We start from the raw sequence: 23,342 nt of genomic DNA, 5'->3' as shown, positions 1-23,342 counted from the left end.
TATTAATTAACATTGCTTGATTATATTTTTAAAATGTTCTTTAAAGACATTGCATGGTGCACATCTTTGCAAAACAGATGTTTAAAATAACACTTCACGGGGAATTACAAATATTTCCAGGTTGAATCATCAGTGAAGATGTGAAACAGAATAAGTCAGTTTACCAATTCTTGTGGTTTACCAATGGCAATGCTGTATGAAAGGCAAATTCATCTGGAAGAAGAATAATTTATGCATCTTCTTCTATAGCTTAAATAAATACTATATAGGAATTTATTAAACACTAGAAAGTAACTTGGTTAGAGCAAATAAGATATTTCTTAAGGACCTACAGACATTCTCAAATAATTTTATAATTCTGTAATTATTATTATAATAATCAACAATCACTGTCTGGACATACAGAAAGAAATACCAGGTATTCTGATTCTCAGTCAAGAAATCTTGGCAGCATTTAAAAGTTATTTACATCAAATGCAAATTTGAAATCTAGCGCTGCCAGAATAAAGGTATGCATGATATTTACAGAATTCCAGGAGCAAGCTTTTGCAATATTTGGTCAGAAATGAACGAAGTTCAGAATTATAAAAGAAAAGTAATACATTACAACAAAAAAAGCTTGGTGGCTTTCTTTTGTTACTTATACTAGTTTTGAGACGCTATTAGTTTGCTGTTTGCTATTGTGATGCAGTGAGGCTGAGAGGGGAACAGATAAATTTATCGTTTACTTGTTAATGCTCCTCCAATGAAAACCAGCTAACTGCAACAAATACTCAAGTATCAAATATACTAAAGAACATTCTGAATTACTCTCAAGTATTAACCTTAAAACTTAACCAAATTGCTTTCATTTTCTTCATCAAGAATTTTGAAATCTACAATTTGTTTAATTTTTCATTAGATAGCTGCTGACTCCTGGGACATAAAGAAATGCACCTGGTCAAGACAGGGAGTTCACAGAAATACCAAGGAGCAGAAGTGAAGAAACACCTGGCAAGAAAAACTTGACAATGATTCAGAGAGATGTCAGGGAACAGTGCGGTGGCTGAGGCTTGCTGGAGAAGACTGACAGAACAGTGTGATCACCTCTATACATTTTAGAAGACTTTTGAGAGAAAAGCGGGGGAAATGGGCCACCATCTTAATCTGTAATACAGAAGATGGCCAATATGTTTGGCCCTGGGAGCTTCAGGCAAACGCAGGCAAGAGTCACTTGTACTCAGTCTGTGCTGGATAAACTCTGCTACAGGCAATTCCATTAGTTAAAGCTCAGAAAACAATCTAGGATCAGCCAACGTGTGTGTGCATGTCTTCTGGGATAGGAACAGTATGGATTTCTGCTTTTGACCTTTACTGGAGAATGTCACAACATGTGCTACTCTGTTCACGTGCTTAAACTGTGCAGCAAAGTATACGACAAAGTCAAACTGACTTCGTATCAGTGATGCCCTGCTTGTAAACTAATAAGACACCCATCAGGGGAACAGGGGATGCCATATATCCTCCTTTAGATAAGTTAATTTAAAGCTTTTTTTTTTTTTCACTTATTTTTTCAATACTGGATTTCTTAATATGCTTTTGTGAACACAAAACCTTCTCAACAGATTTACTCAGTATCTGCAAATTTAAGTAGTTAGACTGAAACAGCACTGGAGGAATCTGCAGCCTCTAGATAAGCCCTGATGGCACACACTTCATTTGAAAGGCAATGCTAATAATTTACCAAGACATTTCTGCAAAATGGATTAAATAAATTATGTATTTGGCATATGCACAACAATGATAGGAAAATATTTTTCATACAACTAGCTCAACTTTGGAAATGTTTTGGCAGTCAGAGCAAACTTGCAAAACAAGTCACAAATGAAGTCCTCATCTTGGTTTAAAACATCTCCTGACTCTGGCTTACTTAGTGAGCAAACTACACTCTGCTCTTACACACCTGTGTTTGAAGTCAAGCACGAGAACAAAACGTTTGCAAAAAAGACCTGTTTAAGGTTTTGGTGCAGCTTCTCAGTCCCATTTGAGTCTTAGAAAATTTTACACAGCTTAGTAAGAATTATTTTCATCAGTAAGTAAAATTTATGACCCTTGTGGTACGTAATATCTATCTTCCCCACAACAAATTCTTTCTTCTCCAGAGCACGCTGTCAGCGATTTCTCATCTCCCAAGTATTTTGCCTACAACGAAATCAGAACACCATATCCTTTAAAGTGTATGGTGGTGGTCTTCTGTTCAGGAAAAAGGTAATGCCAGGAGGGTAGGGACAATGTCATATTACATTTGAAAACTTACTTGCACATGGTTGCCTTTGCGTTAAAAAATTCCACAAACTCGGTCACAAACAACTCAGCTACATATTTGGTAGTCTAAGTTTTTTCTCTCATTTTCTTAAGTTCTGGCAATCAGCTTTAACCACACTGCTCTAGTACCTGTGGGAAATGTTCATTATGGTTCTAGTAAACTGCTCCCTTTCCACAGTTATCAATGAAAGTACAAAGTAATAAGCAAAACTGCTACAGAAGCTCACTTTGTTCGTCCGTGCTTTGCAATGCACAAAAACGCTTAATGGTCAGTTCTCCTAGAGCAATTAAATCCTTAAATCATATCCTTTTCCTTTCCAAATCATACCTGGGTGAATTTAGTGAATATTTGTCTTAAACTTAACTCACATTTCTCTTTTCGGCATCATTCCTGCTGCACAGATTTCCTCTGTGGGTCCCCCACAGCAAATCAGTACTTTCCTACTGATTACAACTTTTTGGGTATGAGACAACTGAGTATTTATAGTTATGAAATACAAGTTTATAACGCAGTGAAACCAGATAATGTGGGGTGGGTGTCTGGAAGCCAAGACACTTTGCTTCCAGTTCCTTAAGAGAAAGAATAAAACAGTGTCCTACCAATTCCTTTCAATTTCTCATTAGAATTTTTAAAGAAACTGAGTAGAAAAATCCTCAGGAAACTTGCAATATCACATAAATATTATTAAGAGAACATTTTTTTTCATTCTTCCATGCTGATGCCTCAGATATACTCATTAACTCTATAAACATCTGTTTGTTTACATGTTTGTGCAAGCACAGCAAAGGCTACAATATGAAGGAAGCAAAAATACAAATTTGCAAGCATCATCAGAAGACACCAAATCTAAATCAGATCTATTGTACACAATGTTATTGTTTAATATCCATATATTCTCAAGCTTTCAAAAAGTTGAGAATAACCTTAGAAAAATGTCCTTTTTAGGAAAGACCCTAATCACCTGAAGTCTTTCAGAAGCATTTTTTCCCCTCATAAACTCTTATTGAAAATCATTTTGAAATTTTGAGAAAACATTTGAAAACTAGACAAACATACACATCATGCAATTATGTACCTTACTAAGTTTTTCCATGTCTTGATAGTATTCTGATGCCTTTTTCTGCTCCTTGGTCACTTCTGAAACAAGCCTCATGATAGTTTCTCTACTAGCTTTGGACTCCATCTCATGGATGTTGATAGCTTCTTGAAGAGCAGCAACCTGGTCTTTTAGTGTCAGATTTTCTTTACATATTTCAGAGACCTTGGGAAATAATTCAAATATTAGTAACTTTTTTAAAGCACTTAACAATGACATATATTCATCCCAGTATACCTGCTCCTAATCATGCCAATAAAGACACGGTATCTCTGGTGACCCCTAGGTCAGTTTTATAATTGCATTCTACTACTCCTTTCTAAAATGAGTAGAAAGACAACTAAAATGAGAACCATATTCCCACCAGAAACCCGCACCTCAGTGTAATGTGGTTCAGATTTACACCCACGCCATCTCTATGGTTGATTAAACAGGTGGATAGCTACTGTCGCTGCATATCTGCGCTTGACATGAAGCAAGTCAGAAAATGAAAAAAAGATCATGCAACTAACTTCATGTGAAAAGCAGACTATTTCAGTTTGGCTTGTAGATTTATGCCTTTTATTTGGAACAAGAAACTGAAAGCTGCATTTTATGCTTGAAACTGTTTAGGCATGGGGAGATTTGGGTTAGTAACAGCTGTTTCATAAGCATTTTCAAGGGCAGGGTCAAATACCTGGTGGGCTGCTGTTCTGAGCAGCTGACACCTTGGAAAAGGAGTCAATTCCAGGAGGATTCTTGGGCTGTTTTGGTACATTACGCTACTTCCAAGAAGTGGAATAGATGAATATGGGCACATCAAAGAGTGCATAAGGTAAAAAATGTACCCTGACTCCTACAGTCAAGACGTTTGTTAAGGCTAAGCCAGATCAATTGTGTCTTAAATAAAAACATAATGTGTAAAAGAAGCTAAATAGACGTGCCGTGACCCCAAACAGAAAAATGAGTTGCTAAGTTTTCCTAATGCCCACAGTTTTCAGCACAAATTAGATTTCCCAACTAGATTTATTACTACATTATTAAAACAGGACATCAACATATACTTTTTTTAAACTTCAGTTATTTCCTTAATTTAAAGTGTGTAAGAGTTACAGCTTAATACAAACATCTTTGCCTCTAATGACAGCTTGCCAAATTTTGTTAGAGTATCTATTACAATCTCAATATGCTTGTAATATTATGAGGGCAAGTACTTTTAAGAAATCACTGAGATACGTACATAGATAATCTTAATTAATTAAGTATTCCTTATAGCCAGAACTCTCATAATAATATGAATATAATGAAAGAGAATTTCCCAAAATACCTAGTATGCCCCCAAGTAAATAAAAATAGGGATAGCAAAGACGAGGCAGAAAATGAGAAAAATGCATAAAATTAGGACAAAATACCCTTCAGTGGCATCAATAAAGATTAAAAGAATATAAAAAAATTTTTCTTTCCTAAATGGCAGTTTAGTTTTTGGAACTTCAGAAGTATTCTGAAGGAAAATAATAAAGTTTTTAAGATTAAGTCTCAAAAACACCACACAGTTATTTACAGCATTTTGTTACAGGGCAGAGTTAAGTTTGCTTTAGAGGATGCCATTTCAGATCTCTCTATTTAATGATACATCGGCTGAGATAAGTGTTAAGATCTAGTGGTACCGTTTACACATGAACTAGTGACTCCCAGTGTTACTGTTTTCAGGAAAGCTTTCAACCAACTATCTAATCAGGGCTGTTGGGAACTACAGGCTGATAAAATATTTATGCAGACAAGAGCAGACTGAGTTCACTGAGGTCTATTAGTGTTCAGCAGCTTTGAAAAATCAGCCCAATATGAAAAAAAAGTCCGTCTTAAACGATAGCACTGTCTGCAAATCATTATTTAACACAAATATTTCTGTCTTCATCACTCGCTTTATTTCTTTGACAAACAAATATTCTTCTATTAAATCGCTATACAGAAAACTTTGCCTACACATAATCACCTTTGACATTAAATGTTCCTGTGGTTTCTCTTTTTCACTGATGTCTGTGTCCAAGAATCCAGAAAGCTGTGTAAGGAGCTCTTCATACTTTCTGCTGGTTTTAGAAGCTTGAGTCATGCTTTCTTCATACTCCTTCAAATATTTACTAATCAGGCAGAAAAAAATACACACATCAGGATGAATGTTCTCTGAAACAGAATTCTAGGCAAAAGACATTATCCCAAGATTATTGCTAGCTTCTGCATACCACAAAATGAATTTTAAAAGTTACATATGATTCTCTTTATCTGTTATTTAATATATATAATTTTCATTGTTGCCTTATGTGTAAACATTTCTTCATCTTTGCTTTCGGCTAGAACTTCAAAGAATCTTCTATGATCCCAACCTCATTCTCACAAGATTTCAATAAAACACACGAACTGGGTGACATCAATAAACAGTGCCGTCAAGATACTAGACACGGAGGCTACAAGGAGAAGCTTAGAAAAAGTAAAGTGGAAGAGAGTGTTCAAATTATAGTAAAATATGCTAAAAGCACTTCACGTCCCATCTCTAACGAAGCTGACAGTGCTGATCAACAAACTCCGGGGAAAGAGAAGTCCCTCTGGACTAATAGAAGTGTAGGACACCCAGAGTACCTGCAAAGGGAAGTTTAGCAGCAGAAGCAGAGATGGGAGACACCACTTTGCTGTACATACGTCTTCTGCAGCATAACATTACCCATGAAAGGAATCAAATGAAAAAGAAAATATCAAGGAACTACCAAAAAAGTATGAAGAAAAAGCAGCTTGTGTCCCCAATTTCATAACTCTCAAAAGGTGCCTATCATGGAGACACATATCCCACGTGAAACATCAGTTGTCAGCCTTTAACAGCAGGTATTAGTTTGTAAACGCTCTATAAGAACAACCAACCAAATAACAGAGGGGTCAGTTTAACTCATTGGCATAAATGTGGTTATATCCCTCCCGTTGCCAGGGACAAAGACAAGTCCAGGCAAACAAGCATTGCCTCAGTCTGCATAGGTAGCAAACATACAGATTCAAATCTTGCTCATGATGCCGCAATGCTGAGCATCGCTTCTGAAAAACTACAAAGAAACAGATTAACAAAAATAGCCAACAAAGCTCAAAATGACCATTAGCGTAATCCAAATATCAACTCCAATACCTCTCAGATATAGCACCCATGAAAGAGGTACTCAGTGGTAGACTGCAAGAGACAAAATATTGAGCTTCCAGTTGAGAAGCAAGGTACTTTCTAAATCAAGTTCTTCACAAAGATTTGAAGACTAGAACAAAATGAGACGTGAAATATCACCAAACAGCTGTCTAGAGCAAATATTTTATTGAAACTCATTTGCTTATCAGAGCATAGCACTATTCTGTTTTCAAGGTGGGCATGCTAGTCATTTCTGGACTCACTCCTTCCCATTTCTGATTTCTTCCTCTCTAGGTTGGCAATCAAACAGGCAACAGAGCATCACTCCATAATCAAAAAGCAGCAAGATACTCCTATAGGAAATGCACAGTGAGTGCAAACATAGTACATTAAATGGTTATAAATCACTAAGCAACAGAGATGGTCCATGAAAAAATTTAAGATGTTTTTTGCCTTAGGAGGGAAATCAGCATGGTGGCTGTAAATGCTGCAAAGTGGAAGAGAGTGGAAAAATAACAGAGGAATGGAAAATATTAATTACTGCTCTGGACAGGATGAGGATAGTTCCACGTACTACTGCATAGCACACACCGTGAACCAAAAGAGCTCTGCCTTCTGCAGCAGGTGCTGGTCCTCAGAAAATAAGTGCCTCACAGCTTCCTCACCTCCGGGCACCTTCCTCCCCTCTACAGTCTCAGCAAAACTAAGCTGTGAGATGGTCATTAAATTGCTGTCCTGAGAAGGGGTATGTCAGAAGTGAAAAGGTATGAGGTTCCAGACATGCCAGACATGCTTGCCTATATGTTAGAACATTGTATGAGATTGACCATCAACTCCGCAAACTGTTCTGTGGCTCTAAAAAAAAAAAATCAAGGCACATCACACAAAGAACCATGCCTGCTTCTGAAAATAAACAATCTGAAGTACAAAGCACGTACTTGACAACTCTAGGAATAACCTAATTACCTCTAGTAGGGCCATAAAGGTGTGAGCACCTAGAAAATTGCCAATCAGGTACAAAAAAAGTAGAATGCATCTCTTTCACAGTTTTGCTAGCTCTTCAGAACTAATGAGCAAAGAGAACGGGAGGAAAAAGAAGAAAAAAAAGAAGCTTTTCACAGTTCAGGCTCTAAAAATACCTTGGCAATAGATCTGTTAAGTAGAAAAGCATCATTTTCAATAGGAGAGGTGTACATCTTGGAAACCAACCACAGAATCCATTAAACATTTTTTACTATATCCCTAGGTATAGAATGCAAACGTGCATTTCATGCCTATTGGCTTTATCTTCCCTTTTATTAGTGGTTTTCAGTGAAAATCTTTCTTGAAGAGCTAAATAAGACCAGTCATTTACCATGTACTACTAAGGTGGCCAGACCAAGAAACTAAAGTTCAATAAGTCAATAGATTGACTGCTATTAAGTGACACATGTAACCACTAGCTGAGGATGAGAAAAAGCTTTGAAAGCATACACCGTAGTTTCATGACCAATCCAACATGTTTGTTTCTTCCAGAAGAGCAGACTCACCCTCCATTTGTCCCTTCCCTTTTGCCAGCACTCCAGTGGTACGCTCCAAGCACACAGCAAACTGGAGCTGGGACTGGTAGAGCAGCTTTTTATTTGGCTCGCTTCTCTCCCGGAGCAGTTCCTTGGTCCTGACCACCATGCAGCAACATAAACAGAAGTGCTGACACAAGTGTCATGGGCAAATCAGAGCAGCCAGGACTGCACTGGGAGTGACAGCACAGACTTGTGACATATAAAATCAGTCATACCACTGTAACAACAGGCTAATAAGATAAACAGTATTTTGGCAGTTTTCTCCCAGTGAGTCAGGATAGGAGATTTTTTTTCCTTTTTTTCTTCTTTTTTTTTCTCCCCAGAAGTAGCATTTTAAAGAATCTTAACAAGCATTATCTCAGAGACTGTGATGTTTTCTATGTTGCTAGGATGCATAATACACTTCTTGGCTTAACTATCTCTTATATCACTTATATTGGGATCATATCTAAAATGTTTGGCAATCAACATCAGCACTCTCCAAGGCAGGGCTTTTGGCAAATCAGCTGGTAATAGACAAGTGCACTGCAATGGATTTCTCTAGATTTTAAAAAAACTTGATCATCCACTTCTAACACACAAAACCTGGAGGAACTGTGCAAAACACTGATTTGGGAAATACAGACATCTGGTGAACACTCACCTTGCTTTTAACTAGACAATATTGAGAGAGACAGGGATACTAGCCTCGTAATGATGGAAAAAATCCATTATAAAAGTCATAAGGTGTCTATTAACATACTATGACTGACATTGATTTTGGAATTTGAGAGTTCACAGTATTTTCACACCAATCAATTTTGTTCATAATCAACGTTGCTATGTGGGTTTCCATCCCACAGTCCTAAAATATTAGCAGTTACGCAGAACTGACGAATCAGTGCTCTGACCCACTATGCTATTAACAGCATAGCTAAGGATACCACCTTTTATTGGAAGTTTTACACAATCAGTATGCACGTTAAAAACAAACAAACAAATCCCCCACAGCAATGTCCAGAAGAAAGCAGAAGAAAAGACAGACAAAGCTAACATTGCTGGAAGCTGAACAAACAGTAACATGCTCCCTTCAGGATGCTACTAACTAGGAATTATACCATATTTTCTTTATTACACTGCACCTAACGGACAGCTTTATGCTAAGGAAGAAATTCACTTGGCACTGTTACGGTTCCAGCTATGACACAGAAGAGGGGAAAAGAGATTGGAGTGGTGCAGCAGCACAGTCACCACTGCATGGCCCATGCAGCATGTCAAGTGACAGGCGTCTCTAAAAGATGCTACATGATAAGGATAGACCAGGGCAGTAAACCATAGTTGCAGGTGCTGCCCATCACAAGCATGCTATGAAAGGCACAAAGTTTGCCTCAGTGTCATACATGGAAATACCTAAATGAGGAAACCATACGTATGGTTTCTACTGTCTTCAGACAAACAGCCCTCTGTGCTCATCTTTTGTAAACAATGAGATTACAACAAGCTGACTCATAAGACTTTTGACTTTTGTCAAAAGATAAAACTCTCAAAACCCCATTTATGGGTCAAAAAGTCAGACCAAAATTCAAATTTCAGTACCTTCCACACACTTAAGTACAACAGTTCTGCAAGGCGTTGTAACAGAATTCAGACCTGCAATAAAGTCTGTCCACCAACGTATTTTTCTGTGTCGACAACTGCACCATTCTGTCATCCCAAACAAAAATTATTTGTCATCTCACGTGAATCTTACTTAAGTTTGGCATTTTGTTCATGAAGCTCCTCCTTCAGCTCCCCATTTTCTTTGAATGCTGCCTGAGCTGTCAGTTCAGCCTGATTTTTAGAACTGGTGAGCACACATGCCTCTTCCTCCATCTCCTGAACTCGGGTTTGCAAAGACAGGAGGCGAGACATCTGTCTAGCATTGTTTTCCTTGTAGCTTTCAGCTCTAGCCTTCAGCTCTTGAAAAGAGGCTTCTTTAGAGATCATTCTGGACCTGAGTTCAAGAAGCTACAGACAGAAAAGGAGAAAACTCATTAAAAAAGGAAGAATAATTTTGCCCAGGCTGAAATACACGACTGCATTACAAGTTTAGTAATGTGGCAAGAAACACATTTTGGAACAAGAGACTAAGAGTCTTCTATCACAAGACTGAGTGGAGATACGCAACTTTATTTTCATATAACTAGGAAAAAGCAATAGAAGAAAGGGGTTTGTAAAACCAGAAGCTGCTGTTGTGTAATACAATACAACTTTTCAAGATAATCTCTTACAGGAAGATAAATTTATTTACAAATTCATAATTTAGATAAAGCCCACCTTGAATTCTGATGCACAGCCTTAACTGTCCTCTCTTATGCATCTGCATTACAATAGAGTAATTAACACCACTATTCCCTCTTTTTTGCCTGCCTCCTCCCTGCTCCCAATTCTGGTGCACAATTCCACAGATAATCTATAGCTGCGGGGAGTTGTAATAGCAAAGCATCCTGTTTTATGTGGGTGGACCCTTTTGATGATTTGCAGCATATTCAGAGGCAAAGAAATTTTTGGAGAGTTGTGCTGTAGGCAACCTCTTCTCATCTTACGCAAATAGTAATTTATTGGATTATCAGAGCAAAAAATATAGCTGGATTTACACAGAAACATCAAGAGAGCCTTTTAAGGAAGGGTGGGAGGAGGCACATCACTGCCAAATGTCAAGAACATGTTCCAGAGATGATGCTAGAACTTCCCAATAGTTCATGGAGTTCAGTTGTTTTTCTTTACTTTCTCCTCTCTCTTTTAGTTAAAAATACCATTTTCCATTGAACTATTTCTGCTACACACTTCTCTAAAACACTGAGCTTGAGACAGACACACCAGGCACATAAAATTTCAGTGTGCTTTGTTTTGGTAAAAGGAACAAGTAATTTAAAGTGGATTTTTTGTCACAAGAAGCATTAAGGCATGTTTCAGTTTTCCTGACAATCCCGATCATAAACAGCAAGATGCAATCCGAAACATTTATCTCCTACTACATAAAATTAACAGGCAAATAATTAAGCCACATTAACTGCTCTTTATGAAGTGTGCTAGGGCCTTTAACTTGTGGCAAACATTTTAAGGCAATAAATATTTAAAGACGTTAAACTGCAATTCAGGATGTCAAGAAATCCGTGGCTCTGACAGAAGGTTCCAGTGTGACCAAACACAAGATATTCAGAGAAATTCCAGGAGGCTGGTGAGCCAACTGAGTGGCGACTGCCTTCCAAAAGAGAGGCCCTGCTTCTGCTCTGAGCCATGCACGCCTGTCCTCTCCTTCACACCAACTCTGGTATTTTTCTGACTCCTCCACAAACAACTTAACTAATGCAGCTGACAGAAAAGAATTCACCTTCTACAGTGGAAGAGGAGGAAGGGGAGCTGGCCTCGTCACAGATAAAAGGCTAACACCGAGAAGTCAGGTAGAAGGATCACTCTTGCAGCAGCAGCATACTCTCTGATGAGCTGATGCTTCACCTGCAAGTGCTGGTTTATCAGACACTTTGGAGCTGCCATAAAGCAACACTGATTTTGACAAAAGCTGCTCTGCCTTGCCCCAGGCTCACGGGCTTCATTTCCATACTCCACACCCTTTGTGCTAGTAGAAGCACCTAGACTGCTATGAGGTGAAATATGATTGGAAAACTGATCTGACTGAAAAACAACCCACGAGGAGAGGTTTTATTTTTCCATTGCATCAGTTCTCCAACAACACAGCGCACCATAAAACTACACATATGTTGTGCCAACACAAGAGATAGAGATGGGACAGTGTGGGGAAGGAAATGAGCAGCTAAAGGAACAATAGGATTGCTTTGCTTGGCAGCTGGACCAAGCTATGGTAGCTGAAAGCATTCACAACCTTAAAATTTCTCTGTGGTTCAACTCCCCATCTGCAAAATGTGATATTTTTTCCTCTGTCCATTGTCTTTGTGGTTAGTTCCAATAGCAGAAAAAGCAAGAATAATCCCATATCATGAGTTTTACAGAGCACTCAGCAGAACACAGCTCTGACCTCAGCTGGGTCATGAACGTCTTATTAACAAGAGTACGAACAGCTGCTTTCTTGACTATTCTTTCACTTTTGCAAGCACAATGCTGAAGGAATCTATAAAATCAGTCAGTCTTGCTGGCAATAAAGCCATTCAACATTTCCAGTAATAAATTCCTTCTATCAGAACATGAGATTCCGTATGGCCTTTTAGAATTGAAATGTAAAGTACAGATCCTGGATAGCCATTAAACGTAGAGGTACTCTGCAATAATTTCAGGATCAACTGGTCAAATGCAGGCTTAGATGACGAACACTTTCCCCCATAGTTATGACTGGACATTGTATTAACAATTCATTCTCATACAATATTACGTGTTCTTGCTTTTTCCCATATTCAGCTATCCACAATTAAAGAAACTGTATTTCATTGATAGAGCCTTTTTTTAATGTTCATGTGCTATGCAAGTATATTGCAAAGTACTCTGCAATGTGCAATAGAAATACACATTTGTAAAAGGTACAGATGTTTAAAGTACTAGTTGGATAAATGTTCACAAGTTCCAATCGAACTGTACGTACCTATGAATATTTATGAATGTATGCACCTACATCTATGTATGTAACTAAATGTAAGCACTTCATATCTCCTAAAGGCAAATTTGACTCCATTTTAAAACTGACCATTGCCTGCATTGCTGAACTGGATCAAATCAATCTTTTTCAGTCATATGTTAAAAAAAAAAGTGTGAAAATACAGAAACTCTAAAAATTATCCTCTAATAAATCCTCTCTCTGAAGAACCACCACTCCCACAGCAGGGACAGCAGAAAAAGATGGATGTGTGTTCTTCAGCCTCTCTAGTTACAATCAACCTCATTAGCTCCATCACAACTTCACTGGTGATGAAAACAAATTTAGGGAGCTGTAACTTGACAAAAGTGGAGGAATAGGTGAGGATAGGTAGTTATATCTTAACTCACTAGCAACAGGAGGACATCTATCAGAACTTCTACACAACCACAATTTAGAAGTATTAAGTTTCGGGTTTAATTACAACAGATTGCATTTAGATGGTAATAAAAAGCTAGACTGCTTCAAATGTTTCAAATATAAGCTCATAATCAGTTGTTGAGCACAGAAGAAAGCAGAGTAAAAATTGTATAGAAATTCTATGTTATAAGAAACATAAGTTCCGTATCAAAAGCAAGAAATTCTGGACTTTCTGCAAACTTTTATTCTCTGCAGAAAGTGACTGTAGAGAATCCTCAGGTTTGGAGAAGGATTTAGTAGTATTTTTAAATGTACCTCTGACTGGGCACAATCATACTTCACTGAAAGTGCTGCAAGTTCACTTTGAGCAGTTTCAGCTGCAGCTCGATAGTGATTCATCTGCTCTCTAGTGACAGGAATACCCAAGAGAACGCGATCATGAGATTCCTGGGAAGATAGCATGAAAACAAAACCATTAGACATCGACTCTTCAGAACATTTTTGTTTCACTGCTTTTTTGATTAAGCTGCTCAAGGGCATTTAACTCCAAATATGTTATTACCAGAGTACCCAACCCTTACTGGAAAACAGGATAAGCAGTTACTTTTCTACCAGTCACCACTTTCATCTGCAAGTTCACCCAGCAACATCAGTGCTAAAGTATATTGGCATGCAAGGTATCCCCCCTCAACAATCCCATGGCCTCCCACTATTTTCAGCTCAAGTTTTTTCAATGTGTTTAGCAACGTTCAGAACATCCCTCTTCTACTAAGTTATCTGGTCACTCCTTCAACCCATGTAAACTTTAACCCAAAGGGAGGTCTCAGGTGTCTCTTATGCAAAGAAACACTTCAGGTTTTAGAGTTCAGTTACACTGCATGCTCCCTCATTGTTACGTTGCAAGAAATGGTTAAAAAAAAAAGCAATGGCTACCAATTCTCTCTGTGCCACTCATGATTTTGCAGATTTCTATCATATCTCACCTTCACTGTCTCTCTACCAGGTTGAAGAGTCCATGCCTACTCAGACACTCCTACTTGCTCCTCAAAGTCACTTTTTGGCCTGCCCATTTGCACTCTTACTTCTAATCTGACACGGCTACAGGTTCTTTTGAATTCCTTCACTTGTGTGCAACTTCAGCTTTCTGAATGATGCTTTTTGGTCCCCAGAAATCACCACACTGACTTCCTTTCACCCTTTTTCAAGCCGTTCTGATAGATGGCAGGCAGGGGCTCTGTGCTTTTAGCACAGTCTCCTTCACACCACTTGTACAAGTCTTTTAGCTGTCCCTTTTATATTCTTTATAGTAAGCTTTCTTGTTCTTGGGTGGTTCTGCTCTTCCACAGTACAGCAGAAATGCATTGGATTTCTTGGCCTTTATTATTTAAATCTTTCAACATGAAAATTCAGACCTGAGGTCTTGATAGGACTTTCATTAGACAGAATGCTGTTTTCAATTGACAGTGACTACAAAATTTTGAAATTTAACATCTTCAGAACAAGACAAGGTGATGCTGGGAGCACACATGGCAGAGGACAGAACATGAGATTTTTATTCCATCAGCTCCCCCGCAGGACAAACAAAACTGCGATCCTAGTGCATTTAGGTATGCATTACAAAATGCAAATCTCCTCCAGCTAATGACCGCTGTGGAAACAAGATATTACAATGGAGACAGAGATAAGATGTCGTCACTTCATGGTCTCGTACAACAGAATTGGTCTCCAGGTTGAGATAAATTACAAGTTCAGGTCCTACCCATTCTAAATAGAAAAAAAAAATAACAGCTTTCTAAATAGGTGAACATCTACCAAAAGAAGCCTCTACCAAGAAACGCACACAGAAATCCCTGGGCAAAACTACTGGTCTGGACTGTAGCAAGAGATAAATTACCTCAGATTACTTTCTACAATATTGTCAACTCTCTTTTTTAATCTTTCTGTAATGCACTAGTACACACTGGATTAGATCCATCAAGTTTAATCACATTCATCACCCTCACAGACACTCAGCTGGGCTCTTTCACAAAGGAGTTGCCAGTCTCATCAAGCCAGACTGATAGATGTGGTACAGCTCATGGCCATGTGCAACTTAACACACAATCTCTGAGATAAAAGGGCTGCTAATTTTCTCAACACTTTATCACCATTCTGAGGGAGTAAGAGAAGGCATGTGCCATCTCTTTGCTGCTTTGTCTTTCTTTTTGCTTTACTCCACTTGTTTCACATTGTACAATCACATGGAATTCTTTGATGTAGAGAGGTTTTTTTCATTCTGTAATACATCAGGGCTCCAAAACCATGGCTGGAGCTCACAAAAAGTAACACTGTGTATGTTATTTATGTATGTTATTATATTACTGTATTGCTGTATGTTTTCTTTTTCTTCCCTAAATAAACAAAACACTTATGCTTCTACAGAAAGAACGAATACATCTAAAAACTGACAAAATAAAAAAAAATTCAGAGCATAGATGAAGAAAGAAGCCCTCTGTTCAGCAGCAATAATCAACACAAGAAAACCCTTTACAGCTGGAACTTCTGAAACCTACATTTGTCATACAAATCTAGATTTTAAAATGATGACCACTTTAAACATGCAGATACACATCTAGAATGATTTAAAAGAGGTTTAAATGAAGCCAGGTGCAAAAGCCAATGTGAATTACTGTTTCACTCATTTACAGTCTTACTGAGATTAACAGAAGCAGATCTCTGCATCCTCCAGTGCCTAAGTAAATATGAAGCTAATCATATGTGTTGACATCATGCTAGAAAAGTTAGTATGATTATCGTATTTTTAGCAGGGAATGTGCATGCTTTAATATCTAAGTAAATAATTTTCTAAGCCTTGCCAGCAGCCATTCACAAGTCTGATCATTAATCATACCTATAACAATGCAGTTAACTTGGCATGACTACTCGGGGCAAAATTTGTGATACAGATGTGGCACTTCTGTATCTCTGGAAAAATTCAGATTTGTAATGTTTCATGAGTACTATGTAGTTTATACTTATTACTATTAAGAAAATAGAATGAAGAAAGCGTTAAAAGAGACAGTAGACGAGAAGCTTTCATATATTATCCCTCAATCAGCTCGAAATAATCTAGGTTTTTGGTGTTTCTCCCATTCATCTTATTAACTTTTTTCATCCCTTTCAACTTACCTGCAACAAAATGAAGTTTTCATTTCACTTCAAATGCTAAACAAAAGCTAAACCTATATTCACAATACTTAAAGAGTAATATCTACTTGGACCAATAGGCATTCTTTAGAAGATCAACAACATACGGTCATTGTTGTTATTGTGGGGTTTTTTGTTTTCATTTTTTACCAAATAACTACTTTCACCTCCCTGAAATCCGGCTTGTAGTTGGCAAACTTCACCTGATTCAGAAACAACAGAACTTCAACAACATTCAGTAGTTTTATACCTCACCATATACGTTGAAATTGGCCAACTGTTCAAGTCACTCACCCCCAATCTGCTTTTCTCAGCTTTTCTTTTATTTCCTTGTTATTTCATCCCGCGCAAAGGCTGCTACTACTGCCACTGACCCCCCTTTCCCAAAATATATATTTTAAAAATCTCTATTGAAACAGAAAGCCCTCAGTAAGCATTTCGGCACTGACCACTACCCTGAGTGACTTGCCAATGCATTGCCCCTTGCTCACAGTAGACAGACACTACTCAAGGCAGGGATTTCTTCTTTCTGTTTCCAAAGCACCTAAGCACATTGCGGTTGGCATACCAAAAATAATGACTCACAAACCTTTCTTAACTCCGTTCTTCCTTTGCTTCTACAGAACAAATGGAGGGGGGGAAGGGAAAGAGGTTGAAAATTAAATAGATTTGCATTATGATGACACATGACATTAATTTTTCACAGACCTGCTTTACTGGCATAAAAGCAGAACGCTATGGGAAAGCTTCTCTAGTAGCATATGAGCTTTGATGGACTCCACAATATTCAAACCCACATCTGACTAAAACAGACATCTTAACTTGGACTTCTCTGGGTTACATTCACTGGTTCAGCTGCAGTCTGGCTTTGTGCAGTAATCACTTAATTTTGCCACTGCTTTTCATGTGTTTCAAGTTTTTATTTCATCTCCCCTTTTATCCTGCATCTCTTCTACACTGATAAGTTAAAAAAAAAAAACAACAAAAAACACCTGTGCAATAAGCACATGATCTATCTTAAGTGAACTACATCTTTTTTTCTATGCAGATGTTAAGGTAACTAGTGGCCCCTTTTTTACCTACATGTTTATATAGGATTTACTACACTGGGTGGACTCAGTTGGCTATTCAATAATTTCTGTAAATCCCAGTGTCATGACAGTTCATACTCCAAAAACAAACACAATGAGATATCCTGAAACAGTAATATTTCTTCCTACAAAAAATTAATATTCATGGGTGTATACATGCAAAAAATTTCTTCTAATTTCTGAAAATAAAATGCAGTAGCATAGTTTATTATTATTTGCTGCAACCAGAATGAAGATGACATCCAACATGAAGTACTAAGAAGAATGTGCAGCTGAAAAATTTCCACGCGGAATTCATTTCCCTAAGAAATCACAAGAAAATATCCACAAACTTGCTATTGGATCTGTGGGAGGCTAAGGTGCCTTTCAGGACAACAGGCATCAAGGGAAATTCATTGTGTATGGGCTAAACTGCTGGGAAAGGCAGCTTAAATATTATGCTTGATTGTAACTATTCTAACTACCGCTAGAAACTTAATACTAAAAGTTTCTTGCCATCCACAACCTAATTGGCTTAATTTTCTGATTAAATAATCAAAATATGTTCTAACAAGGCCATTTCCAAAACTGTCTTATGTAAATTGATTTAAAAAGAAAAGAAAATTCTACTTCAGCATGCAGGCAATATTCAATCTTTATCTTATTTTGCAAAATAATCTATCTACTATAAAGATATACAAGTTTTAGAATATATTTCTTTTCAGGGTAATACATGCAAAACCAGACTAAAATGAATTGGAGTCATTTAGGGGGAAAAAAGCTATTCACGAATTAACCCACTTGTATGTATTTTGGGTAAAGTTGACTTCTTTCTAGATAATACTTTGCCTATCAGAGATCTAAAAATGTTTGCATTGATAATGCTTTATCAGCATAAATTGAAATTTGCAAGTAACATTTCAAGACCATTCAGTCCTGTCAGTTTCCCTTTCACATTATAAAATGCCAGAAATACCCAATACTTTTGATGACTCCCCACTCAGTGAAAGCCCCTTTTCCCCTCTATGATTTCTGCCTGTAACTAGGCACAACTCATTGCTTGCAGTTTGTGTGTGCAATTCAAAAGTTCTTTTTTTATTGTTGTTATATGCCTGTGGAGTTTTTATGCATTAGTGTACTGTTCCAGAAACACGTAAAACTAAGTAAAGTATTCCCAACAGCTCAAATAAATTACCAAAAAGATTTTCTAAATACCTTTCAGAAGGGTACTGCTTAGCTCTACTCTCCTCCCTTTGCAGTACTCATTCAAAGGTATTACTGAAAGATAAAAAACACTCTCTGGTGTTGCTCATCTACTGAAAAGGCCAATTTCAAGTTTGATTAATGGGCCCAAATGAAAGTTTTATTATCATCAAAAGTTTAGTTTTACCCTCTAATACTACAAGCAACAGTTAAAGAGTTTTCATCTTTCATTTTCCTGTTAGGATGTGGTGACTTTGCATCTAAATGTAATAAATGCTTTTATGATGAAGGACAGCAGTCATCTCAAGGCTATTACTGAGATACACCACCTACTGTAAATGCTACTTAACACGTTCTTTGTTTTACTTCATCCTTTGTTTGTATGGCTAAATTAAGGAATTTGGATCTCCCCTGATGCTTTGTCTCACGGCTTTTCCAAAATTAATAACAAGGAGGAGCTGATGTGTTTAATCTCAAAATAATAAACACTGTAATTGCTAAGACAAAATTTAGGAGAAAAATGTGACAAAATTAAGTGCTTATGCAGGAATTGTTGCAAACCACTTGTTCTACTGTTTTTAATCTATCAGTGCTGAACAGAGTTAAATAAATTTTGTAAGAGAATAGCTTAAATGAGAGATTTAAAAAACAAACCATCATGCAATGTCAACACTCTTGCAATTTTTGTACAATGCCTACTATACTTTCCTACAGTCAATGAAAGGCAAACAGTTTAGATATATTTAACTGTGGTGGTATATACACAATTAAGACTGATTAGTGCTGTAGTTTGATTTACCATTTGTAACCCACATTTTACACATAGCTTCTAATGTACTTCTGAGTCACGAAAGTAGCATTCACCAATTCTTTGACTTCAGGTCAGTTGCATGTGGAGCTGGTTACTGTCAACTCTGTACCTAAGCAGTGCTAACAAAAACTTTGTGATCAGGTCAAAACAGGTGCATTTAATATAATGGCAGTTGATTTTGCCATGACAAACTACCAAAATTCTGTAGGTTTTGTCTCAATACAGCATAATTATTAAATTGATGTTTAACTATTAAAGAGACACTGAGCTGTTCACACACTAATAAATTGTTTATCCTTTGGAATACGAAATCATTAGAAGTTTTCTGCTGTATCTTTAGTACAAAAGAGTTTGATCCTTCTAAGCAATATCCCCAAGTGTCTCGTTTAAATTCACATCAAAGCCAGCAAACCAGTTTCAAAGGAAGAAGAAATGCAAAGAAGAAATTCTTAAGATAACTATAAATTCCTGCCCCATGAGAGATACTCCCTTCTGCAACACTTAATAAAAAAAAAAAAACACAAACTTTCGTCCTTGAGTGTGTAAAGATAAGCTGTAACCATCAGCTGAAGTTCACTGAGCTGCAGCTGAAGCACACACCAACTGCCGGGCACAGCTCTGCAACTGCAAAAGTTGTGGGGTTTTTTTTTAAAAAAAAGGTTACTTATATTTAAAATTGAAAAGGTAACTCGCAGGGGCGGCTTACAGCCAGTCTCAGTCACCCTCCACAGAAACAGCCGACAGAAAGCTACTGAAAAGTGAAGCGGGGGGTGGGATTTTTCCAAAATCGTGGGTTTATTCTCTAACAAAACCCCCAAAACAACCCAAACTCCTCTACCCTTTCTGCCTTCCCCTCTGTTACCGCCCAGCTCTGCCCTGTGCCGGTCGGCGGGCCAAGCTAGCCTCGGGCGCTCTCACGGGAGCCCCCGGGCGCCTTGCAGCGGCCAGGCCCGGCCGAGGGCAGCCCGCCAGGCCCGGCAGCCGCCGCCGCACCCCTCCTCCGCGCCCGGGCTGCCGGCCGCCCCGCTCTCCCTCGGGGACGCGGTGCCGGGGCGGGCCGCGGCTTCCCGCCCGCAGAAACCACCGCCGCCCCCGCAGGGCCGGGCCGGGCCGCTCCCCAGCCCCCGCGGTACCTCGGCCGCCGCGCCGCTGCCCCTGTCAGCCAGCCGAGGGGCGGCGGTGGCCGAGCGGGGCCCAGCCCTGGCGCCGCGGCTCATGGCGGCCGTCGCGGTGCCGCCGTCCCCACGGCAACGCGAAGCGGGCGGCACCGCCTGCGCCCTCCCCTGGCCGGGCGGCGGGTCTGGGCCGGGCCGGGCCGGGCCGGGCCGCACGGCTCCCAGCCTAGGGGTCGCCATGGCGTCCCCTGGTTAGGAAAAGCCGGGGACAGTGCTCGGTGCCTGATAGTGGACGGTCTCTGCAAAGGGATGCTTACAGAAACTTTTTTTTCCACTTTCAAATAGCCATTACATAACAAAACTTCATGAACCTGAGAAAACTGCCTCAAAACTTTCCTCAAAAAAAGTCAAAACGGAGGCAAGATGAGACCCGAAGGCCAGCGCGCTCTGACCCAGGCAGGGTTTCCCGCCCAGCAGCTCCCTCCTGCGGCCGGGGGCGGGCAGCCCGCCTCGGCTGCCGCTGCTGAGGGGAAGGGTACAACATTCTCCTCCTTTTCCTCTTGCTTCTCCTGCGTCCCTTCCAAATAAAGTAAATAAAGATGGGAAGAGAGGAACTGCAGGTCGCGGTAAAAGAAGGTTAAACCTCCAGGTGTGTGGGTGCTGACCCAGGCCTGCCCCAGAGCCTGATGCCATTTCTGTACTCACCCACACGTCAAAAAGTGTCTCACCTTTCCTAGGAACCCTGGCTTATTTTTTTTTGCCAAGAAGAAAATGGAAAAGCTAGGGATGGTACAGATTTTTTTAATTGATTTTTTTTTTTGGTCCTCCTCTCTGTGTGCCTGATGCCATTTCACCGCTGCTGCCGAGGTCAGGGAAGAGCCCTGCCCGAGCAGAGGGGTGCCAGTGTGGATCATCACCCTGTTTAAAATGCTACATCGCTAAAGCACAGAGCTAGACAATGCCATGCCTCAGCTGGAATCTGCCTCTAAACTCATAAAGGAAAGGAGAAAAATTGCTTAACGCAAGGAGGCAGTCCTGGGAAGAGACCGGGGTAAATGGAGACCCATGTGGGGCTGATGCTGTGCAGGCACAGGCAGCAGGAGCCACCGGCCCCCATCTCGGGGAGTGTCTGGGGACAGATGCAATTGCCATCAGCGCATGAGGTGACAAAAGCTCCCTGATGGCATGTTTCCACTTCATCCTCACAGGCAAAGCAACACAGGAGGGCATAGGGGGTATAAAAATGTGTTATGAAAACCGTTGTTCTTGAGGACTGTCTACATAAAGGGTCTTTCTGTTGCTATAGTAGAGGGGTGAAACCAGTGGGGCATTTCTGAATCAAAATTATCTGGTGCTGACAGAGCGGATGGGGGTGCAGAGAAGGTAGCTGTGAGCAGCATGTGCTGCAGGCGTCTCTGAAGGGAGACAGTCCCTGAGCCCAGCGGCTGCAGCCTGGGAGACAAGACCCTAGCTTTGCAGTGCTAAACCCTCAAAAGGACCCAAGTGAGAAAGCAGCCAGAGGAAAAGAGCAGGGAGCTTGGCCAGAGGGGAACTGTGCATCCAGGCTGTTTCCATATGGCTCAGAGAGAAACGCTCAGGCAAGCCCTAGCTCCCAGTTTAATTCCGTTCAGTTCCCAAGCCAAAGTGTATTCCAAAGCGATACAAATCTCCATTAACACAAAGCCTTAATAGTTTTACGAGGATAATGTTCCTGACCTTTTTTTTTCTCCCTGATTCTTTGTCTGTGACTGTTCTATTACATGAGGTACCAGAAATACTATGCTGATGCCTTGGGAGCCCAACCAAAAGTTTTTATAATTTCAAATGTGGGACTCGGTGTGCTGGATCAAAACTGTTACCACCACATGCTGCAAAATGCTGATCCACTGTAAACTCATTCTGCAATTCAAATCTATTAAGTAGTTTTGACAGGTTAAATTTGTACTGGCAATCTTACATAAAACCAGCATAAATTTGGCACAAGTTTTAATGTCTTCTGCAAATTTGGACAAAAATATCATCCCGGATTTGTCCAGCATCTGACTACAGTCTAATCTGTCCCACTACCAGAGCAGCGTGCAGATGCAGGATTAAATGATGGTGAAACTTTGTCCTAACTTTCTTCAGCATGGGTTTGAGCGCATTTCCCCATCGCTGGATGGTTCAAGAGCTTTACTTCAGCCACTTCTACAGCCGTGGTGGTGGGGAGAGAATACTTACACAGCTGTTTCTTACCATGCATCTATGAAGTTATTTGGCTTTAAAAAAATGCTGAATCTGAGGAACTCTTACAAGAGTAACAACAAAAGGGGCAAGAAAAAAAAGGATGAAGAAAAGTGGAAATGTCATATAGCACTCCAAAAAAGAATGGGGTGGTTTGAGGGGGTGCAATACCTGCTCTTCGAGCCATTTGACAAAGTACCTTATTACAGGATGCTAACACTTAAAAATGCTTTAGGCTTGTTTGCTAAATACTACAGGTAGAGTTCTCAAAAGGACTCCATGTTTCTTTTTCCTTAACAAGGGCAGGAAATAATTACTTAGGAAGGATTACTTCAGGATTTTTAGTTAAAAATAATTTCAAGGAGTCATTTATCATGAATGAGATTCTTCATGTTGTGTCATAGAAAATACATGGACAGGATGTTCTCAGCCTTTCTGACCAAAGAATGATGCAGGATCTTTTGACTCTATGTACTTAATAAAGTCACTCTAATTTTTAAAACAAGAAATAATACCTAAAAAAATTACTACAGTCTTTCCCTTCCTTGAAAGAGCTCAGTGTTGAGGAAGGATGCTAAAACTGATCTGGGATATGAAACCCCAACTCCTGTAGCCAGTACACTCAAAAATAAGACATAACAATTCAGGTAG

At 39.3% G+C, this 23,342-nt stretch overlaps 1 protein-coding gene across 2 annotated transcripts in view; it reads right to left on the bottom strand.

Moving 5' to 3' along the window:
- Positions 1-23,342, bottom strand: part of CCDC170 (coiled-coil domain containing 170) — a 61,971-nt gene that overhangs the window by 23,393 nt on the left and 15,236 nt on the right. The window contains exons 1-5 of one of the 2 annotated variants that reach the window (XM_054195837.1): positions 20,487-20,589; positions 13,399-13,530; positions 9,829-10,085; positions 5,374-5,518; positions 3,381-3,566 (exon numbers count right to left, since the gene is read on the bottom strand). In XM_054195837.1, coding sequence (XP_054051812.1) covers positions 3,381-3,566; positions 5,374-5,518; positions 9,829-10,085; positions 13,399-13,530; positions 20,487-20,570 — 804 coding nt within the window. In that variant the 5' untranslated portion in view covers positions 20,571-20,589. Of the gene's footprint in view, positions 1-3,380; positions 3,567-5,373; positions 5,519-9,828; positions 10,086-13,398; positions 13,531-20,486; positions 20,590-23,342 lie in introns of those variants that run through there. The other variant, XM_054195838.1, reaches the window with a different exon arrangement.

Source organism: Rissa tridactyla, chromosome 3, assembly GCF_028500815.1.
Source record: "Rissa tridactyla isolate bRisTri1 chromosome 3, bRisTri1.patW.cur.20221130, whole genome shotgun sequence".
Taxonomy (NCBI): Eukaryota; Metazoa; Chordata; class Aves; order Charadriiformes; family Laridae; genus Rissa; species Rissa tridactyla.
This window is presented reverse-complemented; position numbering and strand designations above follow the sequence as displayed.